Below are 19439 nucleotides of genomic sequence, written 5' to 3'. Positions count from 1 at the left end.
TGAACCGGACCGGCTAGATGACCGGTTTCCGGTTAACCCGGTTGAACTGGCCGGTCCGGTCCGGTTTTCAGAACATTGAATAATATAAATATAAATAATATTTAATATTATTTTTGATATAAATAATTAATATAAATTATTAATTAAATAAAAATTAATTATTTAATCTAATTAATTATTATAATTATTAATAAATTAATTATAATTTAACTATTATTTAAATAATTAATATAAATTATTAATTAAATAAAAATATAATTACTTAATATAATTAATTATTATAATTATTATTAAATTAATTATTATTTAAATAATTAAATAAAAATATAAATCATTATTTAAATAATTATTATTTAAATAATTATTACTTAATATAATTAATATAAATCATTAATTAAATAAAAATATAATTATTTATTTAAATAATAACTTGCCAAAGTTGCTCTCAGCCCCCGTTCAGAGGGACTTTGTCCCATCGGTCCTTGTGCAAGGTCCCCACTCCATTTTACTCCAACGGTCCTAGTTCTCCTTTTGTCAGAAACAGGGCCTCAACATATGCCCATTGGAGTTGCTCTAAATCCCAAGTATGTAGCAGTACAAAATCTCAGCACAAACAACGCAGTACAATTTTTTCTACTTATCAAGATTTTTAGCACAATTTTAACAAAACCTTAGTGCATTATAACTAGCAGTAGGAATATATTTAGCATGAGATAAACATTGTATGTGTACAGCAACTAGGGATGATCCCCCAAAACACATTTAGAAACAGAGACACAAATTTTTAACTATGTAGTCATCTAAACTATGGCGTGACTAAGTAATTTCTGATCATGGGTTACCAAGTTTCTAAACTAGCATACATTTAGAATAATCTCTTTAATTGGTTCCAAATTCAGTATCACAAATCTGCCAAAAACATTTACATTTACATGAGTAAAGTTGTTACCTAAGTCCCAAACTTAAAATTTAATGTTGACGGTTTCAACATTAAACCCGATTGCTGCATCAAATTATCAAATCAAAAAAATAAATCCGTTAGTAACCCTAGATTTGATGGAGAGAGGACTAGCACGACAGACGACGGCGACCAGGTGACGAGTATGACGAGTATGACGAGGAATGGCGGGTAAAGCGCGAGTGAGCAGAAAGAGGGGTTGGAGCACACCGACTCAATGAGCACGACGAAGAAGCTGGAGATTGGGGAATGAGGAGAGGGGTTGGAGCATGAATAACAGACGAAGATCTTGAGCGCGATGGACAACAACAGTAAGAAAAACAGCGGCGACGGTGGAGGAGGCTAGGGTTTCTTTTGAGGGGAGACGACGGCAAGAAGCGACCCGACGACGAGCTGCTCCAAGCCACGAACAGAGAAGCCAGTGGACGACGTGCCGAACTACCTGGGTTCCAGACAGGGGAAAGAGGAAGAAGTGGAGGCGCCAAGAACCTGGGGACGGCAGCGGCAAGGAACCTAGGGCTAGGGTTTTGCCGTTTTAATTTGGTGCTTTCACTTTGCTTCAAAGGGATTTGCACGAATGATTGGGGAAGGGGGGTTCCCGAATGGCTTCAGCTTAGTTTTGGTTTTTCTTTTTTAAAAAAAAAAACAAAACAAAACAGCGTCGTTTTCTTAGAACTAGCCGGTTACTGATCCGGTCAACTGGCTGGTTCAGTGGTTTTTGAACGGTTCTCTCATCAGCAGTTATTGGTGGTGGATTAGACCATTTTCATCGTCGATTTTTGGTTGAATCGGTTCGACTGGGTAGTTTGGTCCGATTTTCAGAACCATGGACAAGATAAAACAATAATATAAAACTCTATGTGATTTAAGGTTGCATTTGTTTATAAAGATAGGATACTGAGACATAGATATACAAATACACAAAATCGTATTTAGCAGGTAATACATGGACAGAGATATTGGGTCTTACGACATTGAATTATGTATTTTGGTAGTTATTGGATCCATTATGTTCCATTTCAGAGTAAAGTAGAGAGAGATCTGTATTTTCGAATATATCAATATCCATGCAAGTGTATATTTTCGCAACTAAGATCAAATGATAAACATGAGTTTCTATTGACCTATATTAATAGAAACAATTAATCTCCACATACAAGCCTTTTCACTATACAAGTCTTACAAGTTCTCAATATTCCTTATCCCTAAAACGCGCTTCATATGGCATGTATGTTTCACGTGCCTCCTTAACAGATTTTTCAATCAATCAACACGCGAATATATAACTTCCTTTTTCAAAAGGATTTTGTTTCCTTTTTCAAATTTCTTCTGCATTTTCTTGACCTTCTCTCTTCGATCTCTTTCGTGTGTTTCTCTCTGTCTTCTCCTTCGTCGTTTGCGTAAGTTTCTCTCTCTGTTCTCTTTCTTCGATTTTCTCATTTTCCATTGTTTCTGAAATCAAGCTCTGAAATCATTTTGAAGATAATGGATGATTCAACTTCAGATTGTTAGCTCAACCAGAACAAAGTGGATTTTGAATTTGAATCCAATGAAATTTCTGAGGTGTAGTTTAATTCCAGTTAATAATTAAATTTAAATTTGAATCTAGTTAGTAGTTTATGATTGTGTAGCTGAATAATACGTGGACTTTGCCTGTGAAATTTATTATTCATTGTTCCTTGTTTGAATTGAATCTAATGTACTAGTTCTGATGAATTTTCTGCATTTTATATCAGACGTTCGGGTGTAAATCAGGAATATTTGGTTGTATTTTAGGAAAGTTTGGGTGTATTTATAATTTATGACTTTTCATCTCACTGAGGGTGAATTGTCTTATTCTTTTAGTTTAATTATTTTAGTTTCTGTTTAATGATGATTCATGAATCTGATTTTTGTTATTTTTTATGATGGTTTTATAGTTCTATTTGCATTCTATAGTTTATGCTTGTTTTAATATGGTCTATTTTGGGTGTATTTTGTAGCCCCTCTATGGTATTGATGAGCAGTTTATTCTCCACATACAAGCGTTTTTCTCATACAAGTCTTTACAAGTCTTCTCCTCCTTTTATTGTTTTGAATCCAATCAAGTGGTTGAGGTGTGGTTTAATTCAGAAGAAAAAAATGTAGCATTAGAGAAAATATTTTTCTGTACAAAAAGCTATTTGTATACTAAAATCAGCCACCAATGTATTTGTATATAAATACATGTGTGGTTTAACTTATTTTCAATGTATATTTGTATTCCAGTATGTATTTTATACTGGTGGCTGACTTTGGTGACTAATTTTAGTATACACGTAGCATAACTTATTTCTGTATTTGCAGCAAATTTGGGTGTAAAATGAAGATATTTAGGTGTAACACGAAGATATTTGGGTGTATTTTAAGAAATTTTGGGTGTATTTTTATTTTGATAAGTTCTACATAATTTAGAGCTCTTTCTCTTCCTCCTCCTCATCTTCTGCTGTTTCTTTTTTTTCATCACCATCACCATCTTCTTTTTTTCTTATTCATCTTTTTCTTTTTATTTTACCTTCTCAAGTTTCTTCTTGTTTTACTCTTTTAACAAGAACAAAAACAAAAAATCAAACAAAGAAAAAGAAGAAACACATAATGCTCTAAAATTACTTGAAAAATGATGAACTTACATTCATTTAACTAAAAGAAAGAAAGAAATAAGGAAAAGAAGAAGAAAAAAATATAGCATTGGAGGAAACTTTTTTCTGTACAAAAATGTTATTTGTACACTAAAATCAACCACTAAAATCAGCAACCAATGTATTTGTGTATAAATATATGTGTGGTTTAATTTATTTTCAATATATATTTATATTCCAGTATGTATTTTATACTGGTGGCTGACTTTGGTGACTGATTTTAGTGTACACGTAGCATAACTCATTTTTGTATTTGCAGCAAATTTGTGTGTATTTTTATTCTGATAAGTTCTGCATAATTCAGAACTCTTCTTCTTCCTCCTCCTCATCTTCTGCTGGTTCTTTTTTTTCATCATTATCACCATCTTTTTCTTCTTTTTTTTTCTTATTCATCTTTTCCTTTTTGTTTTACCTTCTCAAATTTCTTCTTGTTTTACTCTGTTAATAAGAATAAAAACAAAAAAATCAAACAAAGAAAAAGAAGAATCATATAATGCTGCAAAATTACTTGGAAGAGGATGAACTTACATTCATTTAACTAAAAAAAAGAAAGAAATAAGGAAAAGAAGAAAAAAAATGCAGCTTTAGAGGAAACATTTTTCTGTACAAAAATGCTATTGTACACTAAAATCAGCCACTAAAATCATCCACCAATGTATTTGTGTATAAATACATGTGTGGTTTAATTTATTTTCAATGCATATTTGTATTCCAGTATGTATTTTATAATTGGTAGCTGACTTTGGTGGTTGATTTTAGTGTACACGTAGCATAACTCATTTCTGTATTTGCAGTAAATTTGGGTGTAAAACGAAGATATTTGGGTGTATTGTTATTTTGAGAAGTTCTGCATAATTCAGAACTCTTCCTCTTCGTCTTCCTCATCTTCTGCTGTTTCTTCTTCTTCATCTTCTTATTTCATATTCTCATAATTCTTTTTGGGAGGAAAAAATCAAACAAAGAAGAAAAAAATACATAATATTGCAAAATCAAAAGAAGAAGGAGGAGAAACACGACGATGAAGATGAAACACCAAAGAAAAAGGAGGAAAAATACAAAGAAGAAGGAGAAGAAGAAAGAAGACGAGGAGGAGGAGGAGAAACGCGAAGAAAAAATGACAGTTGTGGTTTTCATTGAGGAAAAAGAAAAAAAGTCGTTCATAACGGTAAAGGAGCGCTTTGGAAACGTGATGCGCGTGTTAACACGCTTTTGTAGGTGAGCGTAGCTTTTGTTGGATTTGGCCCAACTTGGAAGACTTGTAAGTTAAAAAGACTTGTGTGTGTAGCATAACTGAATGTGGCTTAGAGGTGGTTCACATGCATGATACAAAAACTTACATCGTGAAGTTCCTCCGAGGTCTCAACGAGCAATATGCTCATATTGGCTCTCAAATCATGATGGATAAGCCGCTGCCCAGCGTTAATGAGGTGTTTTCACTCCTCACTCAATAAGAACGACAGCTCAGGGCAGTTGATCTAGTCAGCCACAATCCTTATATTATGGTAGCTTCTACTCAAACTTATGCTTCAAACAATCGGAATAGTTCTACAAAATTCACCTCTCGTGGCAGAGGAGGTGATAATGGCCGAGGCAATAGTGGTAGATGTAGAGGCGAAAACCGGCATGGATATCAACAAAATATTTGCTCATTCTGCAACAAGGCAAGACACTTGGTTGATGTGTGCTATCAAAAGTACGACTATCCACCTCACATGAAGCAACGAGCTACCAACATTAATAACATAGCTGCTTAGGAGAATTGATTCACAACATCAAGGTGATACTTCAAAACTCCTCGGCCAGTTCCCTTCATTATAAATCCTGGTATGCACATTTAAAGTTTAATGAGCACTCATATTACTTACTTACTTACAATGCACAATTTTTACTTTAAATCATGGATTGTGGACATTGGTGCCACTGACCATGTCTCACACACTATCAAATTTCTCAAGTTATAGACACATCAATCCATTTTTGGTCAAACTTCCAAATGGATCTATCTTACATAATTACCCCCATTGTTGGGACCATATTTTTCACAAAAGACTTATATATTACTGAAGTACTTTATATCCCAACCTTTAATTTCAATTTTATTTTGATTTCAAAATGATTAAAACTTTAAATTGCAAGTGTTTTATAACTGAACTTGCGTGTAAGATCTAGGGTCTGAGTACCTTAAAGAAAATTGGCACAATTGAAGTGGATCATGGCCTGTATATGCTAAAGATAAAAGCAAATCAGGATATGGTTCCATTTCCGAGCGAAAAGTACCTCACCACAATCTGCACAAATAAGCATGTCTCATGCATCTAGTAGTGATAGTGACCTATGACATTTAAGATTAGGCCATATTCCATTAGATAGAATGCATATAGTGTAGGAAAATTACATTCATATGTGCAATGTAAGCTATTAGTAGCTCCTTGTGACTCTTGTCACTTTTCTAGCTAGACAAAAGAAGCTTCCCTTTCTTGAAACTCATGCTTCAATAAAAGACTCCAAATGTTGATCCGTTATATAAATTCCTTGTTACATGTACATTGTTACTAATACATGTTACTTTGAATCATCAAATGCGATGTTGACTAAAAAACTATAAAATCCGACAGTACGCTTTGTATGTGTCCGACTGTCCGTTAATAATATACGCGTTCCCAGTACTATGGGTAGTGTACAAAAGGGGAATACCACCCCATATACATTTACTATATTGAAATGATCTAAACACTGATAATGGTGTAAAGAAAAAAAAAAAGAACTGCTCTACTATCTTATTAGAAACAAACAAATAACCAATCAAAGACCATGTGTGGTGCCATTTTGAGAAGAAGACTCTTGTTTGGTATTTTAATAGAACATGACATACTTATTGGGTAAATATTTCAGCTGCGTATGGATGTTGAAAGAATTGAAAATTTAGTAAGAAATAGTAAATCATGATTGCCTAAAACTAATTATATGCCATACCACGTATTAAAAGCAACATAATTAATGAAGTATTCATGTGTGGCATTTAATATACACCTACTGATTTGAGTGACCAATGTATATATTTTAGGTGGTTGTTTTCATACCCAAAATTTATGAGAGAATTTATATTTTGTACATATGAACCAATATTGATATGTGGTATCATTAATTTTAGTCAACTAATAATTAAATAATTTAAAAAAATTAAAATTTAATATATTTTAAAGATATTAAATATTATTTATATACAAATACTAATACGAATATATCATTAATTATACATGATTAGATATAGTTAAATATTATATTTTATTTAAATTAATATATAATAAAAAATTCTTCTTCTCTTTTTTCTCATCGTCTCCTAACCCCTGACCCTCAAATACTAAAGACTCTCAACTCAGAAAAACACTTCACTTTCAGACTTGAACCTTCGCTGACAGCTCTTTCACCACCGCTCACCAACACTGCCACATTCTTTCTGTCTTTCACTCCTTCATCTATCTCCATCACCATCTATCGCATCCTTGGCATCCATGACCCTGATTCCACTGCCCCTGGGTCCACTTCCTCCACCAGCGCTGTCGCGTCTCACCACCATCTCTCACATCCTAAGCCTTCGTGACCTCTGTGTGTCCACCTCCTCCGATCCACCAGAGTTGTCGCATCTCCATCACCGTCTATCACGTCCACCCGTGACCCCTGTTCGCACTGCCCGCGTCCGGCTCCTCCAACAGTGTCGTCGCATCTCGCCGTGGCCATTGTGTCCGCCTTTACTATCGGCATCAGTCTATTTCTCCCTCCTAAACCAGGGGCACAGAGCCAATGGTGATATTAGGTTAGGTTTTCATCCTTTAAAATATTCTCTAGACTTATTTTGGCTATTATCTGAACTTATTTTGCTTGCATCCTCTGTTCAAACCATGAATTGTATTTTGTTGTCTCTCTTTTGGTAATTACCAAATTAATTATTAGCATTGCCATCGCATTTAATTTATGGATTAAACTTGTTGCTGCTAATTTGATGTGTTCTCAATTACAATAGGTGACTAATGATGATAGAAACTGACTCATCTTCTTTAGTTCGATGAATATAATTTTTTGAGTTATATGCCTGTATAGATTGAGATAGATCGATAACCCTCTTGTTTAATTTGTATCTCCATATCTGATTTTATATAAATTAAAGAATCTTTTAGAATAATTGTTCTTTTATATTTTTATATTTAGTTCCATACCTTCTGGTGCATGAAATTATGAGTACACTTTTCACAACTCCGCACAATTAACCAGCAAGTGCACTGGGTCGTCCAAGTAATACCTTACGTGACACTACAAAAAAGGCGCTAATTTGCCGGGGTTTTTAACCCCCGCAAGTTGTGTAACGGCGGTTTCAAAAACTGACAGAGTTAGGTGTCTTGCGGTTTAGTTACGGGGTTTTTAAAAAACCGACGCTATGTCAAATTCAAATTGCGGGGGTTTTTTGCCCTCCGCAAATTGTGGGGGTTTTCAATATATTGCGTCGGTTTTCGAAGGCATCCAGTTACCCTATTCTGCGGCAGTCTTGATTGACGTTGTGGGTGTTCTTAACCCCTACAAAATTAAAAGATTAAAATCTATTTTTTATATTTGTGGAAATTATAAACCGCCTCAATTTAAAAATCATTATACAAATAAAACTACCATTATATTTTTATTATGCATATATATAGTTTTTTATTTTATAAGATATTAATAAATATGGAAAATTTTAATACTAATAAATTCATATAAAATATAAATGTAATTCATAACTCATTGTAATGAATAATAACATTTTTATATTATAATAAAATGCATAATATCTTAATTAACATTGTCTTCATATATCAATTCATAAAAATTAAAAATGTTAAAATTCAATAAATTCACAACTACCACTAATAAGTTCACTATTTGAATAAGTTTGTTTAGTAAATAAAATCTAACATAATATCCTAAAAAAAGAAAAAGAATTCACAACTAATCAGTCTTTCAAATAACACTAAACAATGTCTTCACGATTTTCATTGCTTTCACCTGATGATGATGTTCTTCCTGTTGCTGGTGTAATAGTTTCATTCTCAACATCATTAGCCTAAAATAAATTAAAACAAAATTGTCAACCTAAAAATTACCAACATTTATAGAACTATAACAACAATTTAAAAGAAAAAAAAATCAAAGTGTAAAAAAAGCATTAACCTTTTCAAATGTCAAAAATTTGAACAACAAATTAAAAAGAGTAGAGGTGTGAGGTTAGAATATACGAGACTAACAATGCTAGAACATTAGATTAAGGTAACAGTTATGATTCATCATAATTTTCAACATGATTAGTGCAACATAAATGCCACAAGAGAAGGCAATTTACCTGAGCTCTGTGGTCAAATATACTAGTAAGTTCAACAGGAATTCTTCCTTCTTTAGAAAGGAAATAAGCCTTTAGTGCATCAATGTCCCATCAAATTTAGACTCTAAACGTTTAAAATCAGCTTGGGAGTAATTGGTAGAAGACATTGAAATTGAAGAATTAGCAAACTGGCCAGGATGATTGGCACCTCTAAAAGTATTAGTAGGTGTAGCTCCCATTCCCAAGCATCGCACCCTACTAGAATGCTCCTCCCCAAACACTTTGCCAATAGCATCATTTGTGGATGGTCCAGATTCATCTTTCTCATTTTGAGTCATAAGTAGTTCAATTTGTTCCTACAATTAAAATTTAAACAACAAAAATATAATAAAATACCATTAAAACTTGTCGGATTCTGAAGTTACATTTTTTACTAAATTAGACTAATAAATTCAACTTACCGCTATATTCCTTGCTTCATCAGTCATAAAGAACCCATCTTTCTTCTTATGAGTTTCTATATACATTTCTCCACGGCTAATTTTTTGCCCAGTTTGTAAAAACTATGTAAAAAAATATAAAAAAAAGTTAAGAAACATAACATAATTTAGTAAAAACAAAAAAAAATGAATTATAGTTCATACTATTTCATGTCTTTTCCTTGAGATGGGTTTTGAGCCACCAGTATGGAAAATTGTTTGCTTCTTGCGAACTTCTTTGTTTCTCCTACACATCTCCTATTAAAAAAGAAAAATAAAGATTAAAGAATTGATCACATATTAATATTAATTTTAAAAAAGAAAGCATGTTACCATTGTAGAAGGTAGAAACCGATATTGAATGAAGGATGCCCATTGATCTTTGTCGATGCCAACTGGGACATTATCAATGATTGCTTGTCTACTCATACATGGATCATAGAACTCATTCCACAACTTAATTCTATGTTGTGACCACTTTTTTGCAAGGCTCAATTTACAATATCGCTTTGCAATGCCCTCAGAAATTTTGAAATGAATTTTGGCTATCAAAAAGAATTATACATAAATAACAAGATGTCATTATTAATGTATAACTTTAATAGGCATTTGATAAAAATAAATATTCATAATACATACCTTCAGCAAGTTACTAAAACACTCTTCAAACCTAGATCGAGGTATACCTAGAGGTCCTGACCACTTTGAGAAATTGATTGGAAATAACTTACAATCAACTGCTAATGTCCCTAAATATCCAGCAAGTAAACCTTGGCTTTCCCCAATAGCTTGTTGATCTTCAAAGTTTACAATAACTTGCTCATCTCTAGTTAAGTTATCCATTTCTTTAATTTTTAGCCTTCTAGTCTTAATAGTTTCATCTGTGCCTTTATTTGCATATAAAAAATAATTTATGAGAAATAATAGGAGATTAATAAACTAAATTAGTGACAGATATTTCCTATGTAAGTTTTAAAAATTTAAACTAAATTAATTTTTGAACTAAATTAAAAATTTAAAAATAAACTCTTTGTATATAAAATTAATTATATGTAAGAACAAGTAGAAAATGTTTCCTATGTTGGGGAATAAGCTTAATCAAAGTAATCTAGGAATACTTATTACTCCTTGTCTTGTCTGGTGAATCATAGGTAATATTGACATAAATGAGAAACTTGGAAAAGTGGTATATATTATATTCCAGTTTCCAGATTTGTTCATATATATATATATAGTTGGGACTGAAAAACATAAAATATTAAGCAGTGGAATATGAAATTTAATTAGTTTCGTCACACTTACCAATGGCCAAATTGAATTGAGATATCAATTAATTAAGAATGCAATTTGGCCACCTTAATTATTGGATATGATCATTATATTATTCAAATCAAAAAGTAATTAATTGGACATCCAATTAATTAAGAGAGATAGAGAGAGCAATTCACATATTGCCATGTTCCCATTCTAAAAGTCCGAATAGTACATAATGAGATTTCACAAAACGTTGAACAATACATATGCATATAACCTTGTTGTCTATTAATAATATAGGAGTAGTACTATTTCATATTTTCATTTTCTGACTCGGAAGTTGGGTAAAAAATATAAGAAATATTTTGTGCTAAATTTCCAGACAATTGAAATTTTTAACATATGGCTCCAACTAAATAAATTTTAGCATCATTCAATCATAGCAATATAGAACAATGAATGATTGGAACTATGTATCTTATGTTATTATTTTATTATGTGGGATGTGATACGTGTAATGAATCTGTCTGTTAAGAAAATATTAAAGAAATTTTAAACGCATTACAGAAACCATAATTGAGTAATTAATATTAAAAGACAAATCCTTCTATTAAATTCTTTTTCCCAATAATTAAAATTGCAAAACGATATATAAAAAGAAAATATATAAAACGACTTAATACTTTTTTAAACGAAATCCATCTGTATTGTAGAAATCCGTCCTCTCCTTGTTTCTTTTGTTGTAAGAAAACTTTAAAAATAAACCAAGTTTATTGATTCAAAAAATTTATTTAAACCTGCCGAATAAGTAGACAACTCAAATACTTTTTTTTCTCTATTTTAAAATAAGTATCCTTTTTAAAACTTGACTTATTTTAAAACGGAAGAGTATAATGGAATAAACTTGATTATTTTAAAACACTATTGATTAAACTACCTCTATAAAGGATTCAGTTTTAAATATTGAAAACATGTGTATTCCAACAAACGAAAAAATGCTATATATAATTTAAACTTACATGAATGAAAAGCATTAGATCTATACATATTGGCATACTGTATATTCAGAAATCATTTGATCACTTCTCTACTTTCATACCAGAAATTGCATAAAAAAATAACATATAAAGATTAAAATATAATCATTTGCATTTATTTAGAAAGCAATTATCTAGAAACTTAGCATGAGACAACAAATTTATTGTGCACTGTACCTATTGTCTCCACTGTCCAATATTCGGAAAATTGACGTCCACTAAAGTGCCTAGTATGTTCTTAGGATCCTTGGTTAGGAAGTGAGTGATCCGTAATACTATCCGGATTGCCTTGCATTATGGAATCATGATTAGGTGGTGAGCTATCCAAAGGTGAATTGTGTACTATGTCCTCATTAGATTGATCAAAACCCCTTTTAGGTTGAGGAGCTGATTTCAGCGGATTAGTAAAATGTTTACACTTCGGCAATGCTGCAGATGCATTTAACAACAAAAAGTTTGATAAATTAACTCAAAAAGCATGTTATATTCACAGAAAAATAGGCTAAAGATAAACTTTATGAAGAAATCAAAGTATTAATCATAACCTTAAATTAACAAATATAAGCTTAAAGCATAGATTTCTCATTATCAATCAACTACGTCATCAATCAATTGGTTTGTTGCCAACTGCATGTATTCATCACTGTTACCAAAAAATTGATCAAGAGCCTGCTCTTGATGTGGCTCGTCCTCATCTACAGCCTCTTTAATTTCATAACCCATTTCATACAAATCTCTTGGTTTTAAATGGACAACAGTACTCCATCCTTTGTTAACGACATCATTTACATAGTACACCATTGATGCTTGTGACGCTAAAAAATAAGGCTCGTCTTCTTCATGTTCACCGGTATGAATGGGCCTATCAAAGTTAACACAATGAAAATTCCATTGATCTCTTCTATATCTTCTATGTCGAGTAGAATCAGCCCATTTACATTTGAAGAGAACAACAGTGAATCGCCCATAATAGCTAAGCTCAATTATATCCTCCAACTTCCCATAATAGGGTACATCACCTTGTCTTAAATTTCTGTCAACTCGACTTGCAACACATGGTGTGCTAGATGTTAAATATACTCCACTATTCTGTGTCCTCAAACTTTCTTCACGATCAACAGTTCGAAATGTGCAACCATTAATTTTATAAGCACTATATCTCGTTGTATTTGATAAGGGGCCTCGTGCTAAAAATTTTATGTCAGTAGATAGCTGTTCTATGGTATCCGGGTTCATTATCTGAAATTGGAATAAGTTATGAGGTTTAAAACATTTATATCTTAACAAGCTTCCCATTTCATAAACTCTAATACTTAAGTAACTTACTCGTTTTTCAAACCACGAAACAAAATCCTTAAACACTCTCTTCTCTATGTCTGTGGAGTTCGGTCTCCTTCCCTTTGAGCTTCTTATTATGTATTCCCTAAATTCACTACATGAAGATTTAAATTAGATTTAGAGTACGTCACCAACTAATATAGATTATGAATATATTACTGCAAATAACCTCAAAGTGTTTACTCACTTCACATAATCCTTGACGGCTTGACAATTTAGTAACACATATCTATGGGCTTGTAGCTTTTGATTTTCACTTAAAGTAAAAAATGTACCAGAACTCCCTGCTTTACCCACCGTGGGAAAGAGACAAGATTCTGAGCATCCCCTGTCAAGTGGGTCATCACATACACGTCTAGGTCTATTGAACCTTGTCTTTATATCCTCAAAATAGCGAGAACAAAAAGTGAGACATTCCTCAGCTAGATATCTTTCGGCTATAGACGCTTCTGCTTGTGCTCTATTCCGTACATGGGATTTTAGATGACCTAACTCCCTAAAATAATATAAAAAAATCAAGTAAAAATGACATGACAAGAGATGTAACTCTGTTGATATTTAGTTCATCATATAAAATATTTTACCTCTCAATAGGATACATATATTGATAATGCACTGGACCTCCGAGCTTTGCTTCCTCTACTAGATGGACTGTCAAGTGAACCATAACGGTAAAGAATGATGGAGGGAATAACATTTCCAATTGGCAAAGGACGATCACTATGCGTTGTTGGAGCTTGTCAAGTTCAGAAGTACTTAAACTTTTCCCACAAAGGATCTTAAAGAATGAGCCAAACTCAACCAATACCGCGATAACATGATTTGGCAGCAAATGATGAATTGCTATTGGTAATAATTCCTCCAAAAGAATATGGCAGTCATGACTTTTCAATCCAAAAATTTTTTTCTGTCCTTCATCAACACATCTTGAAATGTTACTTGAGTATCCATCTGGTAGCACAACATTCTTCAAAGCTGAAAGAAATAGCTTCTTGGTATCACGTGTTAGTGAAAATAAAGATAAATGATATGATCCATTGTCACGTAGCCAGAGATCTTGCCTTATGCCCATTTCTTTCAAATCTTTCCGTGCCTTGAGATTATCCTTTGATTTTTCTTTATCATTAAGCAAAGTGTACAAAATGTTATCACACACATTCTTCTCAATGTGCATAAAGTTCAAATTATGACGCAACGAATTGGTTTTCCAGTACGAAAGATCAAAGAAAATGCTTCGCTTGTTCTACTGCTTGACTTCTCGTCGAGGTCTCTTCCCACTACTATGAGATTCGTCTTGTTGCTGATCTCGTGTTTCAACATCCAGTTGTTGTTCAAGAATGTCAATACCTGATAACTTCTTAGGTGGACCACGCTCCTCTGTGCTTCCGTCAAAACGAACACGATTCAGTCTAAATCTATGATTTCTTCCCAAAAAACGTCTATGACCCATGAAGCACCATTTAGAACTATGACGGAGATAACAAAGATAAAAATCAAAGTTGCAAGTGGGACAAGCGAAACCAGTGTGTGTTCCAACCAGATAGCATACCTAACCCAGGAAAATCACTTATTGTCCACATAAGAGCTGCATGCATTCTACATGTGTTTCCAGATGATGAGTCAAAGGTCTCCACACCATTGTTCCACAAATCTTTCAATTCATCTATAAGGGGCTACAAGTACACATCTATCTTATTTCCCGGAGACTTCTTTCCTGGAATAATCATTGATAAGATGAAAGAAGTGTGATTCATACACATCCAAGGTGGAATATTGTATGGAATCAGGAACACAGGCCAAACGCTATTAGTAGAATTCAAGGCTCCAAAGGGATTAAAACCATCAGTTGCAAGACCTTAGCGAACATTTCGTGGCTCTTCGACAAACAACGTATGCATCGCATTAAAATCCTTCCATGCTTGGCCGTCCCTTAGATGTCTCAGTAATCCATCTCTTGCAGGTGCAGAATTATGTCATTGCATGTGCTCAGCCGTCTTGCTATACATATATAATCTTTTCAACCTTGGCTTCAATGGAAAGTATCGCAAAACTTTTGCAGCTTGCTTTTTCTTTTTTTTTTTTTAGGGCTCCATCTAGATATACCGCAATACTTGCATGTGTCTTGTACGTTATCTAGATTGTCATCTAGATATAACATACAATCGTTTGGGCAAGCATCTATCTTAGTATATTCCAGGCCAAGTTTGCAAATTACTTGCTTGGCCAAATAAAAACTAGAAGGCAACTGTATTCCACCAAATGTATCTCTCAACAGTCACAAAAAAAAATGTATCTCTCAACAAATTCAATATCATAGTCATGGCCTTATCACTTATTCTACACAAAACCTTTATGTGATACAATTTGATTATAAACTCCAACTTTGTGCATTTACTGCCCTCATGCAACTTTTCATTTTCGTCTCTTACAAATTCATTGAACTTGCTACCATCATCAAAAGAGGCTTCATGTAATCTTTCATCTGCAATGTCTTTGCCTCCATTGTCTATAACTACATCATTCACTCCCGTCATACCTTCATCCCCATGGTGGCCGAATACATCATTGATTAATGTGTTTAATGGATTCTCTTAATATGGTGTTGCTTGCACTTCTATATTACTTGGCTCAGCAGGTTGTATCTCACCATGACGATTCCAAACAAGATAGTTCTTGGGAAACGGCTTTAAGAGCAAGTGATCCTGAACTGTGTCCCTTTTATGCCATTTTTCAAACGCACACCGTGGACATGGACAACATATTCTATCCGAAATAGCTGCTCTCGCAAAAGCAAAATCAAGGAATCCATTTATGCTGTCTTGGTATTCTTTTGTTGTTCGAGGTTTTTAAATCCAAGTTCTATCCATTTGTAACTAATTTATGCAACCAAAAAGTAAACTAAGTTATAACATTGAAAAGGAATAATTAATTTATTTTGGTACAGTAATTAATACATTAAAACTCGTTATCATAATCAGTATAATCAGTAATTTATTTTTGAATGCTATTTTATGTCTCGTTGATTTTCTTTAATTTTTTTACACAAAAATATTTTATTATACTTTTAAGTATTGGTGGTGTTTTATTGGTGTAGACTAATAGAGATTTTTTACAACTTACAACTTTTTAAGTTTTAATCTTTTAAACTAAATTCTAAGTAAATATTTTTTCATATCACCTTTAAGGACTTGAATAATTATTTTATATGTAATTAATTTCGTTTTAGTTTATACTTGGTTAGTTTTTTAATTAAATTTTTATCAAAAATATATTCAATAAATATTATAAGTTTTTATGTCAACCATTCTAACTATAAAAAGTTAAGTTCTAATTTAATTATTGGATATTTTAAACCCTTCAAGGCTCGAAGAATACCATTCTAAAGTATTTTAAAATATTTATTTATACAGTTAATCATTTATTTTTATGTCGATAAGAAACTCTAAAAAGAGTTATATTTTATAAATTTTTTTTACATGTAAATGTTACTATGTGTTTTTTATGTTCAAGTTTTAGCTGTTCAGAAATATTTTTGAAGTTTCATCATGTCAATCAATTAAATAAACCGAAAACTAAAAAAAATAAAAAAATCACTAGAACCTAGAAGGGAGGATAGGTATTTCAAAAATTAAATTCTAAAAAATGAGATACATAGAATTTTAACAATTATAACTATTTTAATCACAAAAAAAAATTATAACTATTTAATTCAGAATAAAGAACATGTAACTACTTTATTGAGTCAGAGAATTACCTTGTAAAAGGATTCGACAGAATAAATTGGATTAGAACCGAATGTATATGTGAAATAGGAGCAACAAATATGCCAAATCAACTATTCAGATACTACAAGAACAATTTTCAAAAAAAAAAAAGATTAAAATAGTTTAGTATAAGCATTAGCAAATGAAAACTTTTATTTTGAATAATAACATGCAACAAAAAAACTCAATTATCAAAAACAAAAATGTTTCCCTTTATTTTAACTTCAATTAAGACAGGATGAACTCAATTTGAATACAAAACTGACACAGCGAGACAAACATTACAACTTATACATTCCAAGATAAATAAAAACTCAAGGGTCGTTACAATATGCGTATTAATCAAATAAAAAAGAATGCATCTTAAGCATGTAACTAATGACTTGTTATTAATTAATAGTACATGATAATATGATTCATACCACTAATAATAATAACTGTGAGTGATTATGGTACTGACTCATATATATAGATGGCAAGGTATTCTATGGAGCTTTCAAGAAGAGTTTCATTACATAGAGTTATCAAAATAAGTTAAAACTGAGTATTTTTGTCTTTTATATTCACAATTTAATCATCTAGATTTTCTCATTCTATCTACAAATTCAGCACATAATTTTTCTTAATCAATTCCCACATATAAAATTTGCAACATTGAATTGTACCTGACAGGTTATAAAAAAAAATCCAGCTCTTGGTATAACAAAAATAAGAAAAATAATTTCTTTCAGTTTAGAACATCATGCTAGGTATAGGAGAGGAAAACAGGAAAAAAAAGTTATTTATAAAAATTGAAAACTTTAAATTTCTCATATTAGATTTGCTTCAAATTTTCTCAGCAGATTTTAATTGAAAAATGAGAAAAGTCCAAGTTAATGAAGCATGAAGTATTTTTTTTTTGTTTCAAATGAACTTGGTGTATCTAAATACCATTTCACCTTTCAACAAGCTAAATATCAAATTTGAAAAAATCTATAACATCTAACAAATTACTAAGTTATTATTTTCAATCTCCACTCACAGAATTCTAAAAAATTATTGATCTCATCAAGGCCTATAGCCAAATATCAATTGAAGGCTTACGCTACGTTTTTTTTTTATCTTTTCTTTTGATGTATTACTAGTTCATAGTCCTCCAATTTTCTATTAAATAAGCCTATGTAGTAGAAGTACTCTAGTAGGAATCAAAACTATTAATATACCATATATAGTACTCAGCCACAAAACTATTAATATACTATATATAGTACTCAGCCAAGAATTTAATTAAGAATCTTAAGACATTGTCTTTTTTTTGAAACCTAGCTAATAGTATAATAATAGATAGATATAGATAACGTTTTATCATGGTAACATGGACTTCGGAGTCAAATTGATTATATAATCTTGATATATGAGAAATAAAAAGAAAAGAATATTACAAATTCATCAAAATTTATTATTCTTTGTTATTAATCAGTGATTAATATTTAAAAGTATGAGTATATTGCAGACAGGAAAGAAAAGAATAGTGCAACAGATTTGAATTGGAAAGAAAGCTTCTAGAAGTTATATGAGCAAGCATACGTATCAACAAAAATTGAGAGAAAGAGATGAAGCATTCAGCAAACACATTTTGTGGGAGTCATTCTTCCTCTTTTTCACAATTAAGTTATTATTCTAGATATATATTTAGTAAAATTTTACCATTATTGAGAAATGATGAGAAGACAGTGAGTTAGATAAGAAAAGTAGTGAATATATTTTATGTTTTATATGAGAAGGAATAACCAACTCTGATCCAAATTGTTCAGCCACAATAAGTCATTCAGCAAGAAATGACAACAGCTATAACTAGATAACCAAATTAAATTAACTAAACTATTTTATGCTTTTATCTTCTCAATATCTTTGTTTGTATTAAGAAAGAGATTGAAAAAATGCAGAAATGGAGAGAGGGATCATTGTGAAAGTGAAGAACAGAGAGAAAGTATTTAAAGGCTGTGTCCCATGTAGGATTCATCCAAAACAAGTACTGATATATTAGCAACCACTAAATCATGGGAAAAGTTTAAGCAATTGGTAATATAAAATTCCTGTGTAAAATAACATTTGATAAACATTTGCAAGTGACTAAGTTGTATGAGAACATAAATATGATATGAAATCTCTCAATTTTTCAAAGATAACCTTATCCCCACATGATTATTTGTGATCTCCATCTGAAAGTGATGAGTTATTACTGAAAATCACTTGTATCATATACAACAAGTGCTGGACATGTGTACTCCGATCTAATAAAAAAGCACCCGTATTGGCAACAAATACATTTAAAGAACATTGAAAGCACTATAAGCTCTAAGAACAGACATATACTGTACATCGAAGATATTGTAGTCGACGCACATTACAAATTCTTTTTTTTTGGTGAATTCACTTTTCTTGTTTACTAATGATTTTTTTGTTCCTTCTGTATTTAAATTTTTTATTTCTGTTTTCCTTCTATCGATTTAACATGAAGTTTAAAAAAAAAAGTAAAAACAGAACACAGAAGCAGTACAGAATCAAGAATCAGCATTGAAGAGGGACTCAAGCAGCAACTCATTTAAATGGAGGACACATTAAC

General features: G+C 31.7%; 2 protein-coding genes across 2 annotated transcripts; both read right to left on the bottom strand.

Annotated features, from left to right (window-relative positions):
• Positions 1–8604: 8604 nt before the first annotated feature.
• On the bottom strand, positions 8605–9887 carry LOC107607606 (uncharacterized). The gene is made up of 5 exons (XM_088494946.1): positions 9775–9887; positions 9607–9699; positions 9424–9525; positions 9152–9318; positions 8605–8707 (listed from the first exon to the last, which is right to left on the bottom strand). Exons 1-5 carry the CDS (start codon positions 9868–9870, stop codon positions 8605–8607), a joined length of 561 nt encoding a protein of 186 aa, XP_088351072.1. The 5' UTR covers positions 9871–9887.
• Positions 9888–12320: 2433 nt separating this feature from the next.
• LOC148554013 (uncharacterized) lies at positions 12321–15604 on the bottom strand. The gene is made up of 8 exons (XM_088494945.1): positions 15419–15604; positions 15174–15315; positions 14625–14733; positions 14389–14536; positions 13655–14313; positions 13258–13566; positions 13059–13164; positions 12321–12971 (listed from the first exon to the last, which is right to left on the bottom strand). Exons 1-8 carry the CDS (start codon positions 15602–15604, stop codon positions 12321–12323), a joined length of 2310 nt encoding a protein of 769 aa, XP_088351071.1.
• Positions 15605–19439: the final 3835 nt, after the last annotated feature.

This window comes from Arachis ipaensis, chromosome B7 (genome assembly GCF_059453495.1).
Source record: "Arachis ipaensis isolate K30076 ecotype BB chromosome B7, ASM5945349v1, whole genome shotgun sequence".
Lineage (NCBI taxonomy): Eukaryota > Viridiplantae > Streptophyta > Magnoliopsida > Fabales > Fabaceae > Arachis > Arachis ipaensis.
The sequence above is the reverse complement of the archived record's forward strand: the minus strand, read 5'-3'. Positions and strand labels throughout refer to the sequence as shown.

Excerpts from the sequence above, each read along its gene's own strand:
- LOC107607606 (XM_088494946.1), bottom strand. The coding sequence starts at position 9,870 with ATGAGTAGACAAGCAATCATTGATAATGTCCCAGTTGGCATCGACAAA. Across the intron at positions 9,700-9,774 it reads GGTTTCTACCTTCTACAATG|GAGATGTGTAGGAGAAACAA; the intron begins GTAACATGCTTT and ends CTTTTTTAATAG. Across the intron at positions 9,319-9,423 it reads ATGAAGCAAGGAATATAGCG|GAACAAATTGAACTACTTAT; the intron begins GTAAGTTGAATT and ends TTTTAATTGTAG.
- LOC148554013 (XM_088494945.1), bottom strand. The coding sequence starts at position 15,604 with ATGACGGGAGTGAATGATGTAGTTATAGACAATGGAGGCAAAGACATT. Across the intron at positions 14,734-15,173 it reads AGACACATGCAAGTATTGCG|ATGAATTGAAAGATTTGTGG; the intron begins GTATATCTAGAT and ends AGCCCCTTATAG. Across the intron at positions 14,314-14,388 it reads TTCTTGAACAACAACTGGAT|AACAAGCGAAGCATTTTCTT; the intron begins GTTGAAACACGA and ends GTCAAGCAGTAG.